This window comes from Mustela lutreola, chromosome 11 (assembly GCF_030435805.1).
Source record: "Mustela lutreola isolate mMusLut2 chromosome 11, mMusLut2.pri, whole genome shotgun sequence".
In the NCBI taxonomy this organism is placed as follows: domain Eukaryota; kingdom Metazoa; phylum Chordata; class Mammalia; order Carnivora; family Mustelidae; genus Mustela; species Mustela lutreola.
In genome coordinates, this window is record NC_081300.1 from 21,583,311 (window position 1) to 21,604,112 (window position 20,802).

Below are 20,802 nucleotides of genomic sequence, written 5' to 3' on the forward strand. Positions count from 1 at the left end.
TCGGGAGATAGCATTTAATTATACTGACTCAGTTTTTCTTCAATATTAGTGTAAGAATTAGTTCAGTAAGTGAAACGTGTTAAATCACTTCCCCTAAAGTCATTAAGAGATAAATATTACCTCATGGGGAATTCTTAATTGTTTTTAGTGTCTTGTAGTCAATTCTCTGCTGAGGTAAAATTCTGAGATAAAGCTGACTAACTTCTAATTAACAATCCTCGTATAAGTTACTATTTGTGTTAAATGTTACTGTGTGACAGACAATGGCTCTCAGATTTCTGGAGCTATTGGGGAAATATTTTTAAGCACAACTTCATGTGAACAGGGCTCATATTGTACATTTTCTTTTCACCTTAAGAAAAGAACATTTAAATAGGTTGGGGGTAATGAGTCATTCTGGGAGAAAGATTATTCACAGTGTAGAAAAAATAAATGTTGTATTTTATCATGTGTCCTTAAGGGCACTCAACAATTTCCTTTATATGCAAGTAGCATATATTCTAGGCGGACACAACACATTTCAAGTTGCCCCACGGCAGGTCATTTTTAATTCAGTGGTAGCAGAAATAGCATTGCACTTAAAGGAACTAATGGATTGGCGTGGCATTGAAAAGTTTCATTTTTTCCCTTTTTTACATTCTTCCCAACCAATTAAAAAAAAGTAACTAAAAGTGAAAATACAGTGGTGATCAAAGTAATAAAGATATATTTTAGGGATGTAGTCCTTAAGAACCCTGGAAGTATGACTAGATGCATGCATGGAGAGGTTATGGAAGTTCCTGAAAGTCAACTGATCAAGCCTCAGAGACATGGATCCACCAATGAGAGCCAGGGCAAGGTTAAGGACAGCACATGCCTGGACTGGCAGGGCACCTATAGTCTACTCCCCTTCTGCCAGAGGACCTCGTTTAGACACTCTTCTTTGACAGCTTATGTCTGGGTCTCAAGCATAAGGAAAGTGAACCTAAATCCTCCTTTTTAGCTATAAAGTTCTTTGATATTTAGAAAGTGCTTTTCATATCTCTCATATATTTGTTTCCTTGAATTTGGAACTTCCGATGCTAACCTACACCTAATGGAGAGTTTTCAGCATATTTTTAAATGAGCAGAGTTCTGCTGGTAAAAGCAAAACAAATGATAGTAATGATAGGTGTTGAGTTCTCACTGTGCACAAGGAAAATAACTTAGTGAATATAACATACCATTACCCCCGTGATCTCCCACAGGGCAGAGAGTACACTAGAACTTAGAGAAACTACAAGAACTATTATGCTTAGTTTTAGTTTTTTTCCAGTGTTCACAAGTTCAATGCCATGTGAACTCTGGGTCTCCATGGCTTCCTAACCCCGCCACTACCTCTTGTCACAGTCACTGTCACCACATTCTTTTCTACTGCTCAAATAGGATCAGCTGTCCTATCTGTAAGAGTGGCAGAGAAAACTTGTCTATATTACAAAAGTAAAAGTACCATAATCATAGTGGCACATCTTGCTGAACATGTTATAATCGGTAAAAGTCAAAGAAGTAAGAGATTGTTGGCTTCATATAGTCTAAAACTAGATTCTAAACTCAGTTGTTCCAAGAATTAGCAATGAGCATACTTGGAAAGATAGTCTCTTAGATCTTCTGTTCTTTTCATTGTGTTTGTTCAAAAAAACCTTGTGTGTAAAACAAGGGGGCTGGGCTGTTTGATCACTCTTTTCAGCTAAAAAATTGTTCAGTCTAAAAAATCATTTGCTTTACTGGAACAATTTTCTTAACACACCATAAAAATTCCCAACAGGAACCTTTTTTCCAGGAAAGAAAAGCAACTGAAAATAGAGTAAACAATGAGTGGGACTATAAAGCTAATACAAATAAAAAAAAAAAAAAAGATAATTACCACTATCTGAAAATAATCACTAGGAAGGACCACATCTCCATTCTTCATCCAATTCACAGTGGGCACAGGCTTTCCAGAGACTGAACATTCAAATTCAATATCCATGCTTTCATAGGCATACAGGTTGGAAGGGTGATTTAAAAACCATGGCGGAACTGCAAAGACAGAAAGCAAAAGTGAGTGGGTGGGAAAGTGAAACTGCATGCTAAGGTCTTTGCCCAGTTAGAAACACTGTACGGGGAGAAAGAATACTTGTAATTCAATAATTCCCTGAAACCATTAGTTTATTATACAGGAACCATGATAGATCACCTCTCCCTCCTCCCAAACACAGTTAAATAGTTGTAGTTAGTGCTGTTTTGCCTCAGGAAAGAAAGAGAACAGTTTTGTAAAAAAAAAAAGTAACATCTAATAAACATTCTTAATACCCAGTGTTTGTATCCAATTGACTTACATAAAGGATACTGAACAGCACATAAAACTATGGAAGCTATGCTAATAAAGTAAATAAAGTGAAGATGATAATTCTGAGACAACCCAGACTATAACATAAGAAAGCCTAGTGTCTCTGTAATTCTTGAATTTCATTGGGATTTAGTTAATGTGATGGACTCAGTCCCTGTTGAAACTGGCTATGATGATGGGAACGAACAATGACTATCATCTTTACTGTAGATGCATTCATATTGTCTTAGCAATTATCTATTGTGGTGCATTACTATACTGCTTTATTATTTTCTCAGCATGATAGGTGATATACTAATTTAATTTAATGTCTTAATTGCCATAATACTCGTTACTTTGTGATGGAAATTTGTAATTGAGAGAAAATTACAATTAAAATATAACACACCTTTGCTAATGAATCTCTCAGGCTTGTTCCTTCAAAACCCTGCCTAGGAGAGGGAAATTTTAAAATATATATATATATATATATATATATATATATATATATATATATATTTTTCATTCTCTTCCACTGGGAATCTTTTTTTTTTTTTTTAAGATTTTATTTATTTATTTGACAGAGATCACAAGTAGGCAGAGAGGCAGGCAGAGAGAGGAGGAAGCAAGCAGGCTCCATGCTGAGCAGAGAGCCTGATTTGAGGCTCCATCTCAGGACCCTGGGATCATGACCTGAACTGAAGGCAGAGGCTTTAACCCACTGAGCCACCCAGGTGCCCCTCTTTCACTGGGAATCTTAAAGTGATGTCAGATTTTAATATTCATGTTGCCTTAGACCCAGGTTAAATTCATAGTGAAATAGCTGCCTTGAACTTGTTTCCAGGTAGGACATGGACATGCATTTTTAATAACCATTTTAAAAGTCAGATTGCTTTTTTTTTATGTCATTGCTGTTGCTATGTTCATTTGTTGTTATGCTCATTTGGGTTAATATGGTATTATGTAATATAATATATCAGGGGTAGTCTCTGACCACCCCTGACTTCGAAGTCAACTTGTAAACATTGATGAATGTTCTAGAAAAATGGCAGAACCAGTGGAAAATCCCTAATTTTTTCTACTGAAGAGCATAGAAATCTTAATCTCTCTCTTTCTTCCTCTCCCTTTTCCTCATTCTTTCACTTCATCCTCCCTATATTATTTTCCTGATTTTTAATTAAATATTTAAGACCTCCAGTAAAAAAGAACTGTAAAATTATTTGATCTTTCACATGGGCAAATTTATTTATATGACTAAGCTGGGATACATTAATATTCACAGATCAAACACATAAAAAAATGTCAGAGAGCTTTTCTAAAGAGAACATGTCCCCATTGTATATAGAGTTGAAATTATTTATAATATTTATAATATTTACTAATATTAGTAAGAGACTATCTTTTATTCCTTAACCAAATTCAATGACAACTAACTAAACTAATTAAACGGCAACTAACCAAACTAATAACTAACTAAAAGGCGACTAACTAAAAGGCAACAGAAATAGTTCTTGAATGCCTCTGAGCAAATACCTTAGTTGTCTGATTCTGTTCCTGATTTTATTATAGATTTTGATAAAGTATTTGTTTACTAGAAAACACCCAATATTTATTGGGAGCTGACCTTGTATAATTGATTGTTTTAAGCCCTATTTATTTATTTAAAGATTTTATTTGTCTGGAGAGAGAAGAGAGCACAAGTGGGGTGAGTGGCAGGTAGAGGGAGAAGCAGACTCCCCACTGAGCAGGGAGCCCAATGCTGGACTGGATCCCTGGGATTCTTTTTTTTTAAAGATTTTATTTATTTATTTGAGAGAGAGACAGTGTGAGAGAGAGCATGAGCAAGGAGAAAGTCAGAGGGAGAAGCAGACTCCCCGTGGAGCTGGGAGCCCGATGCGGGACTCGATCCCGGGACTCCGGGATCATGACCTGAGCCAAAGGCAGTTGTCCAACCAACTGAGCCACCCAGGGGTCCCTGGATCCCTGGGATTCTAACCAGAGTCAAAGGCAGATGCCTCACTGACTGAGCCACCCAACTGTCCCATACTTTATATTTATTGTATTCATCATGATTCTCCGAGACTCTGTGGTTTCCATTTACAAAGAGGCTGGGGTACAAGGAATTGAAGTAATGTTCTCCAAATCATACAACCTGTATTTGTGGAGCCAGATAGGCTGACTCCTCTGCCTACATTCTGAACTATTTTATAATAATTGCCTCTTTTGCAACTTGAAAATTCAGGTGGAAGAATAACTCATTAACATTCTTGAAGCCTCAAAGATAATGGAGGTAAATAATTAGAGCTATTAAAAATGTAACACCATATTGTCTATTCCTCTTCTCCCTTTAAGATCTTCTCCAGGGTAGAAGCTGCTCCCCACTGAGTGTGGAGCCCAAAGTGGGGCTTGATCCCAGGACCCCAAGATCATGACCCAAGCCAAAATCAAGAGTTGGACTTAACTGACTGAGCCACCTAGGCACCCCTTGGAACCATTTTTCCAGCAGCATTTGCTAACTTCATGTCTCTGTGTCAATTTTGGTAATTCTTGCAAATATTTTGTATTTTTTTATTATTGTATTTATTGTGGTGGTCTGTGATCAGTGATCTCTGATTTAATTTGTAATTGTTTTGTAGCACTGCAAACCACACACATATACGATGGCAAAAGTAACAGGTAAATGTTGTTTGTGTTCTGACTGTTCCATAGACCACTCCTCTGTCTCTCCTTCTCTTCAGGTCTCCCTATTCCTTGAGACACAATAATATTGAAAGTAGTCCATTTAATAACCCTATAATGACCTTCAAGTGTTCATGTGAAAGGAAGAGTCATTCATGTCTCTCTCTTTAAATCAATAGCTAGAAGTGATCAAGCTTAGTTGAGGAAGGCAGGCTGAAAGCAGACATAGCCTTAAAGTCTTGTGCCAAACAACCAAGTTGTGAATTCAAATGAAGTGTTCTTGAAGGAAATTAAAAATGCTCCTCTAGTAAACACACAAATGGTAAGAAATGGATAATGTCTCATCACTGATATGGAGAAAGTTTTAGTGGTATGGGTAGAAGATCGAAACAGCCACAACATTTCCTTAAATCAAAGTCTAATTCAGAGCAAGGCCCTAAATCTCTTCTATTCTATAAAGGCTGAGAGGTAATGAAGCTGCAGAAGAAAACTCTGAAGCTAGCAGAGGTTGGTTCATGTGGTTTAAGGAAAGAAGCCATTTCCACAACATAAAAGTGCAAGGTGAAGCAGCAAGTGGTGGTATACAGAAGCTACAGCAAGTTCTCCAGAACACCTAGCTAAGATCATCAATGAAGGTCTCTACATTAAACAACATATTTTCAGTACAGACAAAACTGCCTTGTATTAGAAGAAGATGTTACCTAGGACTTGCATAGCTATAGAGGAGAAGTCAGTGCCTGGCTTCAGAGCTTCAATGCCTAACTGTCTTGTTAGGCGCTGATGCAGCTGATGCAACTTGTAGTTGAAGCTAGGGCTCATGAGCCACTCCAAAACTCCTCCAACCCTTAAGAATTATTCTCATTCTGCTGCCTGTGGTCTATAAAGGGAACAACAGTCTGAATGATAGCACACCTGTTTGAAATATGGCTTACTGAATATTTTAAGCCAACTGTTGGGAAAATGATTCCTTTCAAAATATTACTGCTCTTATGGACATTGGGGAGGGTATGTGCTATGGTGAGTGCTGTGAAATGTGCAAACCTGGTGGTTTACAGACCTGTAACCCTGGGGCTAATAATACATTATATGTTAATTAAAAAGGGGGGGACATGTATGTATAGCCACATTTATGTTGTCATGTGTGGAGAGATGGTTAAATTAACATAATTTTAAAAAATTAAAAAATATATATTACTGCTCTTTTACAATTTACCTGATCACCCAAGAGCTCTGATGGTGATGTACAGAGAGATTCGTGTTGTTTTCCTGCCTTCTAATAAAATATCCATTCTGCAGCCCATGGATCAATGAGTAATTTTGACTTTCAAGTCTTATGATTTAAGAAATACCTTTTATAAGGCTATAACTACCATAGATCATGCCTGCTCCAAAGGATCTGGGCAAAGTCAATTGAAAATCTTTTGGAAAGGATTCCTCAGTCTAGATGCCATTAAGAACATTTGTGATTCGTGGGGAAAAGTCAAAATACCAACACTAACAGGAGTGTAGAAGAAGTTTATTTCAGTCCTCCTGGATGACCTGGAGAGAGCTCAGAACCTCAGTGGAGGAAATAACTGCAGATGTGGTAGAAATAACAAAAGAACTAGAATTAGAAGTGGAGCCTGAAGATGGGACTGAACTGCTGCCAATTTCATGAAAACATTTGAACAGAAGTTGCTTCTTATGGATGTGCGAAAAAAGTGGTTTCTTGAGATGGATTCTACTCTTGGTAAAGATGCTATGAAGATTATTGAAATGACAATAAAAGATTTGGAATATTACATAAAACTAGTTGATAAAGTAGCCTCAGGGTTTGAGAGGATTCACTCCAATTGTGAAAGAAGTTTACTCCAGGCTAAATGCTATCAAATAACATCACATGCTACAGAGAAGCCATTCATGGAAGGAAGAATCAGTTGTTGTGGCAAACTTCAATGATGTCTTCTTTGAGAAATTACCACCCTAGCCTTCAGCAACCATCACCCTGAGCAGTCAACAGCCATCAGCACTGAAGCAAGACCCTCCACCAACAAAAAGATTACAACTCACTGAAAGTTCAGGTGATGCTTAGCACTTTTTAGCAATAAAATATTTTAAAATTAAGGTATGTGATACATTTTTTAGACTTAATGCTAGTGTACATTTAATAAACTACAGTATAATGGAAACACAATTTTATACACAATGGGAAACCAAAAGTTTCATTTGACTCACTTTATGTATTTTTATTTTTTAAAGATTTTATTCATTATTTGACCGAAAGAGACCCAGAGAGAGAGGGAACACTAACAGGGTGAGTGGGAGAGGGAGAAGCAGGCTTCCCGCTGAGCAGGGAGCCTGATGCGGGGCTCAATCCCAGGATCTGGGATCACGGCCTGAGCCAAAGGCAGACGCTTAATGAAGCAGCCACCCAGGCACTCCTCTGACTCACTTTATTGCCATATTCAGTTTATTATGGGATCTGGGAAAAAATATATACATACACACAGATGCATATATATATGTATATATAAATATACACATATACATACACATACATATATATACATATATATCACACATGTGTGAGAGAGAGAGGTATGCCTATTTATTGATATGTATCCGAGGGGGGTGTGTGTGTGTACATAGTATCTATCTATTTAGAGAGCAGGGGTGGGGGGAAGAGTAGAACTGAACTAAGAACAGTTAGGAGTTGAAAGGAAGAGAAAAGAATACCAAATCTATACTGAAGAAGAGCAAAGAAAAGTGAAATTCCAGGAGCCCTCACGATGGAGCCAGATTGCCTGGGCTTAAGTCCCAGACATTCCACTCACTGCAAATAGCTTCAGTGACTGTCCCCATCTATAATCTAGAGATAAAAATTGAAGACAATGAATGGCAGGTCATATTTATTTTATTTTATTTTAATTTTTTTAAGATTATTTATTTATTTTTGACAGAGAGAGATAGACTGCGAGAGAGGGAACACAAGCAGGGGAAGTGGGAGAGGGAAAAGTAGGCTTCCCGCAGGGCTCCATCCCAGGATCTAGGATCATGACCTGAGCCAAAGGCAGAGGCTTAACAACTGAGCCACCCAGGTGCCCCAGACAGGTCATGTTTAAATGTACTGCGCATCACTGTATGTTAAGGAAAAACAATGAATAGAAAAGTGTATCTGAGTATACTGCCCACAACAAACTAATTATTGTGTATGTGTATAGAAATATACATATAAATATACACATAAATATGTAAATATATATGGGTGTGTGTGATTCTCCAATTTGACTTATCCTTTTGTATTCTCAATGTTCAAAATAGTGTGTTTTACACAGAAAAATTTCTTAAATACAAACAACTAAAGTTAAATGATGGCTATTTTCTAATAGTTTGGGGTAGATTCATTCTAATTGCTCAACTTGAGAAATCTTCTTCCTGTTTATTACCTCTCAATGGATCTAAATAAACCAAAGCTGATTATAGTGAATTATCAAAACATTCAGTTTTATCAATTAATAACATATAGTGATTTCTGGGGCTCCTAGCTGGCTCAGTTGGTACAGTGTGCAACTCTTGATCTTGGGGTTCTGAGTCTAAGCCCCAGGCACTGGGTGCAGAGGTTACTTAAAGAAAAGAAAAGAAAAGAAAAGAAAAGAATAAAATAAAATAAAATAATAGTGACTTCTGATTAGTTAAGGGGATAATTTGGCTTAAATATGCAATTATAATTATAAAACAGTGAGTAGCAAGGGTGCTTCAATAATTTTTTCCACTTCCAAACATATATGTGAACCATAATCTAAATTTTGTGATTTTCTTTTATTCCTTAGGCTCTCAGCATTACATTGGATACCTTGTCTTCCCTAGCTGTGTTCATACCTTCATTTCTCTATCAGGTTTCCAGCTTTCACACTAAGCCAGACAGTAAGTAAAGAAGAAAAAGTAGCTTCTCACTTGAATGGGGAAGTTGAAGCATGAGACTATACCACACATCAGAAATGGGTCTACATCTCATGTTTTCTGAAAATATACTGCTTAAGTGGGGCAGTGTTATAGTCATGAGTAATTTTTGTGCTACAGATAAGGGATAATGATTTCTCTTCATATTTCAATGGCTCCCACAGTGCTTCATACTCAGCATACGCTCTGCAAAGACTTTCTTGATGGTGATGCTTATATGAACTCAATAAAATGCACATTTTTACATTTTCTGTGGCAATATTAATATAAGATGAGGAAGAGGAGTTTGGACAATGTCATGGAAACCACATTACTAACAACATGCTATTCACTGTCCTGGAAAATAAAATGTCAGTGAATGATGAGAAAAATAATAAAGACCGAAGCATGGTGTAGCTTAGCTACATGGAGAAAGGAGTACAGTATCTCTTATATTGGACACCTTTCCAAAAGTCCTAAAGCTCTTCCCTGTTTGAGCAAATGTAATTGAGATAAATACAGAATTTAAGAGAGAGATTTCAAGAGACCTAAATTTATAAGTGTGGGTTGGATTAGAAATCAGGTAAAAGCTTTTCAATCTTGTTTTAAATAGTGCATTGCCAACTGCTACCTGTTTTCCTGAAGCATCCATCCACACATACCTTACGTACATCTGAGGGCTCAACTTAACAAACTGTACTCCGTCCTTTTCTGATACTGTCTTTGTTCATTTACTTTTCTCTTCCTGAGCTGTTTTCCCTTTTGTCTTAGAGTGTAGACATCCTACCGATCCGTCACGAATCCACTTCTCCAAAAGGTCACCTTAATTTTCTTCTTGTAAAATTCTCTCTCCTTTTAGAAATCCCAGTGGTACTATTTTTACTGATTTTTATGGCACTTGGTTACCTTAGCAGTAATTTATAATGTTTTGGGGGAAGAGGCTCTACCACACTAATATTAATTCGACCTATTGGTTAATATAATTTTGATGTTGACACTATTTTGGAAGACAGTGAACAACTGAAGTTTACCCAGTATTTCTCTTCTTATTTTATCCCTTTATCTTTTTCTGTGCTGAACAGACTAGAATCTGCTGCCTGGAATTTGGGATCTAGGTATAATTACATTATCTTTCACAGCTCTGTAGTCCTATATTCTCAACACAAATTGCAACTGGGATGAAAGAAGGAATATGATTTATCGATGGCTATAAGTATGTTTTGTCAGCATTTTTCTGATCATGGATCCTTTCCTGGAATTACATTCCTCAGATGATATAATTTCTATTTATTCTCTAAGAGGAAACTCGAATACTCCTTTTACCATGATATTTTGTCTTTTCGTGAATCTGACAATGGATTTTCCTGCTTCTTGTAGTGCTTTCTCTCTCTGCCCAGTTTTTATACCACTTCTTATTTTAAGATATCTTTCACATATATCATTATTTACCAACCACGTTATGATTCTCACAGATGGGATCTGAAGCATATACTTTTTCTTTTAATTTCCTTTGAATAGAACACAATATCCCTCCCTTCCACTCTCATGTAAGAAGTGATTTCACTTACTTCACAAACTATTTGGTGCGTAGTGACTTCTAATGACTAATAGAAATGAAGTACCATGAATTTTCAAATTTATCAAATTATGCCATTTACATGGAATTAATTCATTTCAGAGAATTACTTAACATACACATATAATGTTACAACAATTTCAGGAAAGATATTGATTTTGGTTATACTCTCTTTGGATAGAATAAAAATTCATGACCAGAAATAAATTACTTACATTTCCCTTAGATATTAGTTTCTCAGGATCTTCTACAGTACTTATAGTACATACATAAAGAATTATTTTAATATGGGGGCTGAGGGAATAAGGCATAATGACCAAAAATGACTAATAACCAACAGAATCATGGAAAAATACAGTTTGTTCTTGAAAGTGTTTATCATACTTAGAAATGACTAATAGATGAGAAACCCCTCTATCCTGAAATCATTCAAATTTTATAACTAAATCTTAAATTTGAATAAAAGTTTTTCATAAATTTACTTGGTTTTCTCATAAGACTTTCTATGCTATGTCTAATCATTTGAATTTTGTAGAGTGAAATATCTTCTGTAATTTCAACCTCAAAGTCACCAACAACAATCTAAATAGTATTTTGAATCTTATTTCATATAGCAGATACCTCACAAGTATTTTTAGGAGTGTCTCATATCATTCCTCAATCTTCTTTAGGCTTGGCTTCTAGTATTTTTATTTTAAATAAGTTACTTAGCTATTCTTCTCCAGTTATTTAGGTATGTAATAAAGATGAGTTAACTGTAAAATACTGCTCTAATACATATAATTAACAATTAACTAATACTCTGTATTACCTTGATTTTGAGAAGATTCTAAAGATTTACTAAAATTCTGAAATGGCAGTGAGTGCATTTTTAAAGCCATGCAGGTGGTTTAAATTAAAACGAGGCAGCACAAATCACTTTGGTGAATGATTGACAAGAATTGAGGGAAAAAAAAAATAGGCTGGTGAGCTTTTATTAGGAAGAAAGTAAAAATTAGCATGATGGCTACATTTCTCCTCTGAGTACAGTGGAAAGTCAGCTAGATTCCCCAGAGCATGACAATTCTCTCCAAGTTCCCAGGCCCTTTGAGGTTAGTTAATTTGTTGTTAAAATAGTGGGCATAACCCCATCAGGCTTCTCTTGAAAACGTGTATCTAAAGAGAGAGACCACACTAAATGTCTAAAGCATATTGGCTGCCAAATTGGATTACCAAATTGTGTTCAAAATAAATAGTTCTTTCAAGGGCACTATCACAATTGTATCAACAGATAATTTCACCTTAAGGAGCCATAGTTTCATATGGAATCACATTCAGATCTACAAAGGAAGCCACTGCGCATTGAATGTAGGTCTAGAGATAACATATCCTAGTGGGGGAAATCATCTTTATTAATTCAGGCTTTCATGCTAAACACACCTCAGCAAAATCCTAGTTTTATAGAACCATGTTTCTAATGGACAGCTTGATTTATAGACGAGAAATTGCTCTCTTACTTCATAGTTTCAATTCAATTCTTCTTGCACTAACTTTTGTTGCCAAAGTAACTTTCTTTCAGCTAACTTGATCTCTAACTGCATAATCCTCCTTCTCCCTTTTTAACAAGGAGCTATATGATGTTATCTCTGCCCAATCTAACACTTCTCTCTAGGTCTTAGGTGACAAGTAACTTGAAATCTGCTGAGTATTTCTCTCTAGTTTGCTCTTCCTACCTACACATCTGTCCTCCCCCACAGGGACGGTGTTGAGATTTGCATTTCATTTTCAATTTGGGTTGTCTCTCACACATACCTGTCTTTACTCTCCTAAAAAAATTAGGTTGGGTTCTAGTCTTAAGTGACTAGAATGTATTCTGCATTGGAAGTAAAATCTCACTTGAGTTTTAACTATTAATATTGACTGGGGCTCCCACTCTTCCGGGAAAAAAAAAAGTTTTTTTTTTTAAGCTATGGATTTTATTCTTAGCATGTTCCATTCAAAGAAGTATTTTAATCTAGTCCATCAGTGATCTTTTCCACAGAGAGAGAGAGAAAGGGGGGCAGGAAATGGGGTGACAATTAGGTTTGGGGTTCTTTTAATAACTTCTAGAATGTACACTACCTTTTTTCCCTGACATATTTGTGAGCCTAAGTGGTGTATTTAATTTTATATAAATACATATATATATTTTTTCCTTACACAGAAGTAAATATATCATCACTAAAAACTAAGTGACAATAAAAAGCAGGTGAAACAAGAGCAATCCTTTCATTGTAACATCAATCTCGTAAGGAATCCACTAAGCTACTAGCTTCTTAAGGACAGGACGGCCTTTCCAAATTTGTGTCCTCAAAGCCAAGCACAGGGTAAGTGCTAATGAACGTTATTTAGGCCTGGGTGTCTTCATAGGACAATCCTTTCCTGGCTGCAACTGAGTAACAGCTGTGAAAAAGCTAGACGATAAACAGCATTTAAGACATAAGAGTATACTTTTCTTCAAGGTTAGTAAAAATTACAGCAATAGAATATTAGAAGCATCAACTTTAAGCTACTCTGTTGCTGTTGGCAAAGATAGTATTTTAATGACCCTAGAGAAATGAAAATGTAGACCTTTCAATTTCATTTTCTACACTATCAGTGCTTCTTATTATGGACACAGTATGCCAAAAAACTTGTCCTCCTACCTAAAAATTCTGGTCTATGAAGAACATCTGATCTTCAACTTTACTTTAGAGTCTTTTATATATGCTTGGAAACTGTTCTGATCTCGCCTCACAATCTTCTTTATCCAGACAAATAATCCCTTCCTCTTTCTCAGTTCCAGCTCTTTCTGTAATCAGGGTTTGCTTCTCTATAAATCCAGACTAAGTTTTCCTTTCTCTCATCAGTTGTGGAGCCTAGGACCAGATGGGTGGAATGATGCTGTGAGGCTCAAACCGGTGATAGGATTACCTCAAGGTCCTAATTCTATACACTTCCTGATGCCATTGTCATACCTTTGGAATGGTTTTGTGCTATCACTAAGGCCTTAGGTAGATTTTGGCAACTATCCAACAATTAAGTTTGTGAACACACACACACACAAATATGTATGTATGTATATGTAAATATAAACAAATATTTTAAAATATGTACTTCTATATCACATATATATTTGTGTTCCCATAAACTTCTAAGTAAACTATATAATCACATATAATGCTTATGTTTAAAATGCCATGTATATACATAAACACATAAAATAATACATCCACACATATATAGTTTATTGACATCTTTCTTTGCCAGTTTTCAATTTTAGCTATGAAGGAAATGAAAGCAGGTTAAAAAAAAGATAAAAATAGTAAGTCATGCATGTTGTATGATGATAAAAATAATGCATCTATAAAATAAGTTATCCAATTTCTATCATTGCGTACTGACAGGTATTTGAGAGTTATCATTTTTCCCTCAGTTAAATGTTTTCTAGAATGTCTTCTTGGTATTTGACAGCAAAAGATGTGAATGTTGTAAAGTCTAGGAAAAAATGTTTCTGCCATGCATGAGAACTATTTCTGTGTGTTTTCGAATGTCCTTTGAAGATTTACAATAAATTGCGGTAGAAAAATTATTTTTCAAGTTTCTTAATAGTAGTAGATATTCAGTCAGGTAATCTTTTAGCACATTTTACTAAGAAAATGATAGATTCTAAGACACAAGTAATTTCTCTCCCTCAATACCTAACGAAATAAACTTCAGTCCCAATACGTACACACAGGAACATAAAATCAACAACAAATTAAGAAAAGAAAGCACAGTCAATGGGAAAAAAAAATTGAAACAGACATTTTGGGAGTAGAACAGAAAGGCAGATTAGGATTGAATTCCTTTTCTGTCATTAAACCCCAGAAATGGCCCTGAAGTTTGGGGGAAAGCCTAAGAATTCTCAGTAATCCTTCCAAATCTGAATCAATGCAAAACCTATGGATATAGCCTTATGTTTCTCCTTCTCTGAGAGAGGAGAAGCTGGAGGGCTGCTGAAGAGACATACAGGAGATGGGGGCAACTAAGGTGAGAGCTTCTGGGCTAACACTGAACTAGAGACTTGACCAGAAACCTGATGATTAGTGCCTGCACTCTAGAAGGGCAGGGGAGCAGCACCAGTGGACACAGTAAGTTGCTTCTACTGTACTCATTCCTCAACCATTCCTGTTGGTTGGTTGCCCTTAAAAAGGGCACAAAACCTGAAATCTCCAGCCTTTAAACTAGAGCCCAAAGGGTCTAAGGCAGGGTGATAAATTAGTCTCCAAGTCACTTTTATTGTATTAGAGCAAAAAGTGTCTAGACAGATCCACCCACACATGAGCAAGATAAAAGACATATTTGAGAAATATGGAAATATACTACAGTCAACAATAATGAGAGAAAGAAAGACACCGAGACAGAGATAAAGAGAAAGGTGGTTGAAGGAAGGGAGAGAGGACACTAAAGCACTCAGTCCAGAAGAAAATATAAGGGTAGGAACGGAAATTGTTCAAGTTGCTTTACACAATGGATTTTTTAATATGAAAATAAATTCAATATAACTAGAGGTCAAAGACTAGATAATAAAATAACAGAATGAAAGAGAAGGAGAAATAGTGGATCTAAGAAATAAATCAAGGACTAAAACAAGATCATAGAGAGACAATATGTAAATTAGAAAGTTCAAGTAACATAAAAAAAGAAAAAAAACACTAAATACCATATTACCAACATAATCACAGTGAACATAGATGATAAAAGCCAACAACTAAAATAAAACAAAGTTTGTATAGAAAAGAGGACAAGCAGAAATGATCCAGTTTTAAGATAATTGAAATTCTGGGGCGCCTGGGTGGCTCAGTGGATTAAGCCGCTGCCTTCGGCTCAGGTCATGATCTCAGGGTCCTGGGATCGAGTCCTGCATCGGGCTCTCTGCTCAGCAGGGAGCCTGCTTCCCTCTCTCTCTCTCTCTCTGGCTTCCTCTCTGTCTACTTGTGATTTCTCTCTGTCAAATAAATAAATCTTTAAAAAAAAAAAAAAAGATAATTGAAATTCTGATTCATCAAGCCCACAAATGGAAAAGAATAGATATATTCAAAGATTAAAATAATAGGAAATTTTCCCTGAAAAATAAATCAGAGACTTCAGAATCAAAGACTATACCATGTTCCTAGGAAATTGAACACATAACTCCCGTTAGTGACACATACCTCATTTGGGCTACTAAATCTGGAAGATAAAGAATTATCTGAACATCTGGAAAGAAAAATCAAAATCAAAACAATCTGCATGAGGTAAGAGGGAATCAGATGCCCAAATAGTAATATCCAATGTCAGAAGACAATAAAGCAATATTACTAAGGAATATTATACATGAGCCTTTCTACGCAAAGCTACTTTCTCAATTATGAAAATACTCAGAAAATATAGCTTGCTCTTTGTTTCCTTGTTGCTTTCTTTCTTTAAAAAAAAAATAACACTTTCTAAAGTAAGTCTGACAACAAAATCCAGGCAATTAAAGTACCATCAAAATAAAAAGTTAGACATCCTGAAGAATGTGATGATATATTGACAATATCTCTATACAGAAGATATATTGACAGTATCTCTATATATTGATGATATAGTGAAGATATATTGACAATATCTCTATACAGAAATAAAGTAAACACAATGAAAATAAGATTACTAAAGAGAATTCAATTGTTATATCCTGAACAGGAGACACCCAACTTTGTAACTACCAAAATCGAGACGTGGGGAATGAGCGATGAGTGAGAATGCTAATCTGCTGTGGAGGCATTCTTGCCTTCATGGTAGGAATTTAATCTGCTCTGCCCTTAAATAAAACATGAATTTACAAAGTCAAAAAACAGTCCTTACAGCTGCAAGACACTGTCATAAATGTATTTCTACCTAACCATTCAACTACTCATGTACATAGAAGGAGGTATGGGATACTAAGACATGGGAAGATTTTTAATTCAGATGGATTATTTTCACAAAATTTATACAGTAGTTTTTTTTTCCAAAACATTTCTTTTAAAAGACTCTGGAAGCAAATATTCTAAGACATTACAGTAGTCATAGATATATGGATATATCTTCTTCCCTTGCTAAAATATTCTAATGATTAAAAAAATAACTGAAAATTGATCTTCTTTCTGGAAGGACTTACCACCATAGTTTTAAATAGTAGAACTCACTGGAAATTCTAAGAGCTTGCATAAATGGTACATATGATAATATGATAAACACATTTATCCTCTTTTTTTTTTTTTTTTTTTAAATCCTACTTCTCCACTGGGGCTTAGAAAAACTTTAGAGGAACTTGTTGCCAGTGACAAGAATACACCAACTCTTGAGGGAAATTATATAGAGGAAAGAGCAATGTAAGGTTTTCTACCTCAAATTTACTGAAGGGAGACTATTTACAGGATGACTTGCGAAAACCACTGTATGATAGCAAGAACAGTTAGAACGCTGGTTCCTGACTCTGGTTCTCTTGTAGGACGATAAGGACAAGGAGCAATTAACAGAATTTTTCTTGACTTCTGTTTCTTAGTCTGAAAACTTAGAAGATTAAATGGAATCCCTATTTTCAAATTCTTCGGAATTCCTTCAGTTGTTACTGGGGAGGGTATGGTTGTGATGTTACTCTCCAAACCTGTAATCCCTTCAAGGAAAAGAACACCTTGTTGACCAACCATGAATACTGAGCTTCTGTGTTAACTGAAAGCTGCATGAGAACATTCTCTGCTGCTAAAACAAAGAAATTAAATGATCTCCAAGCTTTTCTCCCTACTTCAAAATTTTGTGAGTCCAAGAGTATATATGACTAGTCCAATGTTAATCAGCATGAACAGTTTATCCAGAGTGATGTAGCAAAGAAAGAATGGGGGAAATAAAGTTGTCAGCTTGCTTTTTATTCCGCCACTAAAATAACATTTGGCTAGCATTAATGCATTGCTTCAAACAATAAATACAGACCTAAGCATCTCATAAAAATCACAGAAAGTGACTCAAAGGCAGGTCAAGGGTAATTAGTTCAATGCCTTGCTGCAAAAAGACAGAATTCCTTTCATACTAACACTTAAGAATGGCTTACTTTTAAGATTACTTGGTAAAGGAGCCCTTCCACCCTTGATTTTGAGACTCTATCTGCCTTTTTCATTCCTGCATTTTGGCCTCCAGAGATATTAGCTACCTCCCTACAGATAAGACAAAACCCCATGGTAATTTCACTGCTTTATAAGTGTGGGTATCAGGAACCATGGAAAAAATGTGTGTGTGTGTGTGTGTGTGTGTGTGTGTATGTTTTAAGATTCATAAAATCTTACCACACAGACAACCTGTATAAACTAAATGGCTTCTTCTTCTTCTTTTTTTTTTTTAAGATTTTATTATTTATTTATTTATTTGACAGACAGAGATCACAAGTAGGCAGAGAAGCAGGCAGAGAGAGAGGAGGAAGTAGGCTCCCCGCTGAGCAGAGAGCCCGATGCGGGGCCCGATCCCAGACCCTGGGATCATGACCCGAGCCGAAGGCAGAGGCTTTAATCCACTGAGCCACCCAGGAGCCCCCTGAATGGCTTCTTGAATAGTAAATGCAAACATCCTTTTTGAGCATTTTGCCTGATATTTAAAAACCAAGAAGAAATGCTTATAAAGTTTGTGTGAAATTCACAATGCTAAGATATATATTAAAACTCAGAGTTCATAAAATTCATCTCAGTTGGGAAGAACTGGTATCAAAAATTAAAATACAATGTATTAAGGGCAAATGATAAAGGCATGCATTAGAATAAAAACAGCAAAATCTACTATATATTGAACAGAACTTTATATCAAAAGGGATCTAGGAATTTTTGTTGACTGCTAAGACTTGTAATCTTTGAAACCTGCCCTGGTTCTTAACACTTTATGCAAGTTACCCTGCACATCATAAACAAATACACATATATATGTGAGCACATATGTGTATGTGTATGTTAAGGAATATTTGACTAACTTTATCACCTGGGATCTGGCTGTCAGTGCCAGGGTAACAATTTGTTACCCTAAATATCCTCTTCTGTAAATAATACTCTTCAGATATCAAGGGAGCACTTCTTCATTGCCTCCCCTATACTCACTAAACACAAGAGCCAAAATGTAAGGCCAAGAAATGCTGTGTTCTTACCTTTTTGTATCTCATAGTGAAACCTTGTTACATACAAAAGCTCATGGGGAAATGGTTGGAAAGAAAGGCTTGAGGAAATGTTTTATAATAAGTAACAATGGAAATGCTTTATAATAAATAACAGTGTTATTGTAATATTATTTATACTAGTCAAATCATGGAAACAGCTCAAGTGTCCATCGATAGATGAATGGATAAAGATGTGATGTGTGTGTGTGTGTGTGAAGTGAAATAAGTCAGAGAAAAAGATCGCATGATTTCACTTATATATAGAATTTAAAAAATAAAACGAATGAAGAAAAACAAAAGACAAACCAAAAAACAGAATCTTAACTATAGAGAACAAACTGATGGTTACCAGAGGAGATGAGGGTGGGGGATGGGTGAAACAGGTAAACAGAATTAAGAGAACAATTATCTTGATGAGCACTGAATAACGTAGAATTGTTGGACTGTTCTACTGCATACCTGAAACTAATGTAACACTGTATGTTAGCCACAGTGGGATTAAAATAATTTTTAAAAATATGTATCAAGTAAATTATCAAAGTATTTCAATGGCCTATACAATCACTTCACGATTCCTAGCCAGGACAAATGCTCATTTCCTCTTTTTTCCCCCAACTAGATAAAGACTATTTTGCTTTGCCTTATACACGAAGCAAACATGGAAGGCAGATGATATCAACTCCAAAATTCTCCTCTGCCGTGTTTTTAAAATTCTTGTTTCCCAGCGATTTTACTTCCTGTTGTCTCTGAAAGGATTCCCAACAATCTAACTTGTTGTTACATCTACATATAGTTTATTTTTTTGTTGTTGTTTTCAAAAGCAATTCCTTTTTATTAATTCTTCAATATGTCTTAAAATGAATTGGCAGGAACAATAATACTGAGCTCTTTGCAAAATGTCTTTGAAGCTGTCAGTATTATGACCTATTTGTTCAGAATCAGAATTTGTTGTTTCACTTCAAGCTTGTCCTGCCCTCAGCTAGGCAATCCCAGACACAGTTGCTGCATAAAGATGAAGGCGTTAAATGACATCATTAAATAGTGAGTAGCTGGGGGTAATACCGAAGAGTAGCAGGGGTAGAATCTTAGTTATCCGCACAATGATTGTTTACTAGAATTTGGTCGTACAAAATCATCTAATATAGAGTTAAATTAGAATCATGAAATGATTCATGCACAAGATTTGGGAACAAACTATCTGAAATGCGACTCTGGCCTTCAGTGGTAGAGCATACTCTTCTTGAATCAGCTTCAGACGTAAGTTAGGCAAATCACTTTCAAAATTCTCCTTTGTCAAGGAAAACTCACAAACTGTTCTGAAGTTTCTAGGCCATTCAAAAGGGCAATTTCATTGGCTATGCCAATAACTGACTTGCTTACTCAAGGAACTATGCTTTAAAGAAGAAAATGTCAGATGAGAATAGTCTCCAAAGACATTTTCCTCTTCTTTTTAAAATCTTTTCCTGGGCATTCTCACTTCCTGAACCTTTCCACCTTCATCACGAAATGGATGAGCACCATATTTAATTATGGTTTATCTCATGAGTCCTATGTTTACAACTAACTGGTTGCTGTTTTCAACTCTGTGTCTGTCACTTCAAACGTACCACTGGCCAGCATTACTAGTTCTCCTATCAGGTGCTCCCATAGCCACCCAAGCATTTATTAAAAAGTGTTTTCATGTCTCCTCCTCCTTCTCCTCCTCTTCCTCCCTCCCCTCTACCCCCTTCCTTTCTCTCTTTCATTCTCTCTCCCTTTCCTTTCTTTTCCTCTTTCTTTCTAGTCTAGTAGCTCCTCTGGGAGCTACTAAACTAAAGAAACGATTATGTTGTTTCTCTCTATATCTGCAGAGTCTAGGCCAAGATCTACAATATTATAGCAGCTTCATAAAGGTTTACTAAATTGAATTAAAGACAATATTTATCAAACTTCAGCTGGCTTAAGAGTTGCTTGGTGTGCTTTTAAACACGCACATTCCTCAGCTTCTTGACATTAATAGTGGACTTGTTTGCAGGATTCAGGAATACTTTTTAACTACTATATGATTTTTGATTTGCTGAGTTCTTAGATCACACTTTGGGAAACTGGTTTCATGGAATACAGAGACCGAGGGTTTCATTCAAATTCTGG

The 20,802-nt window shown here is 35.9% G+C and overlaps 1 protein-coding gene across 1 annotated transcript in view; it reads right to left on the bottom strand.

Moving 5' to 3' along the window:
* The window catches only part of DCC (DCC netrin 1 receptor), a 769,602-nt gene that overhangs the window by 446,588 nt on the left and 302,212 nt on the right, over positions 1-20,802 (bottom strand). Inside the window, exon 5 of the mRNA XM_059139941.1 lies at positions 1,883-2,037. Within this exon, the coding sequence (XP_058995924.1) occupies positions 1,883-2,037 (155 nt within the window). The remainder of the gene's footprint in view (positions 1-1,882; positions 2,038-20,802) is intronic.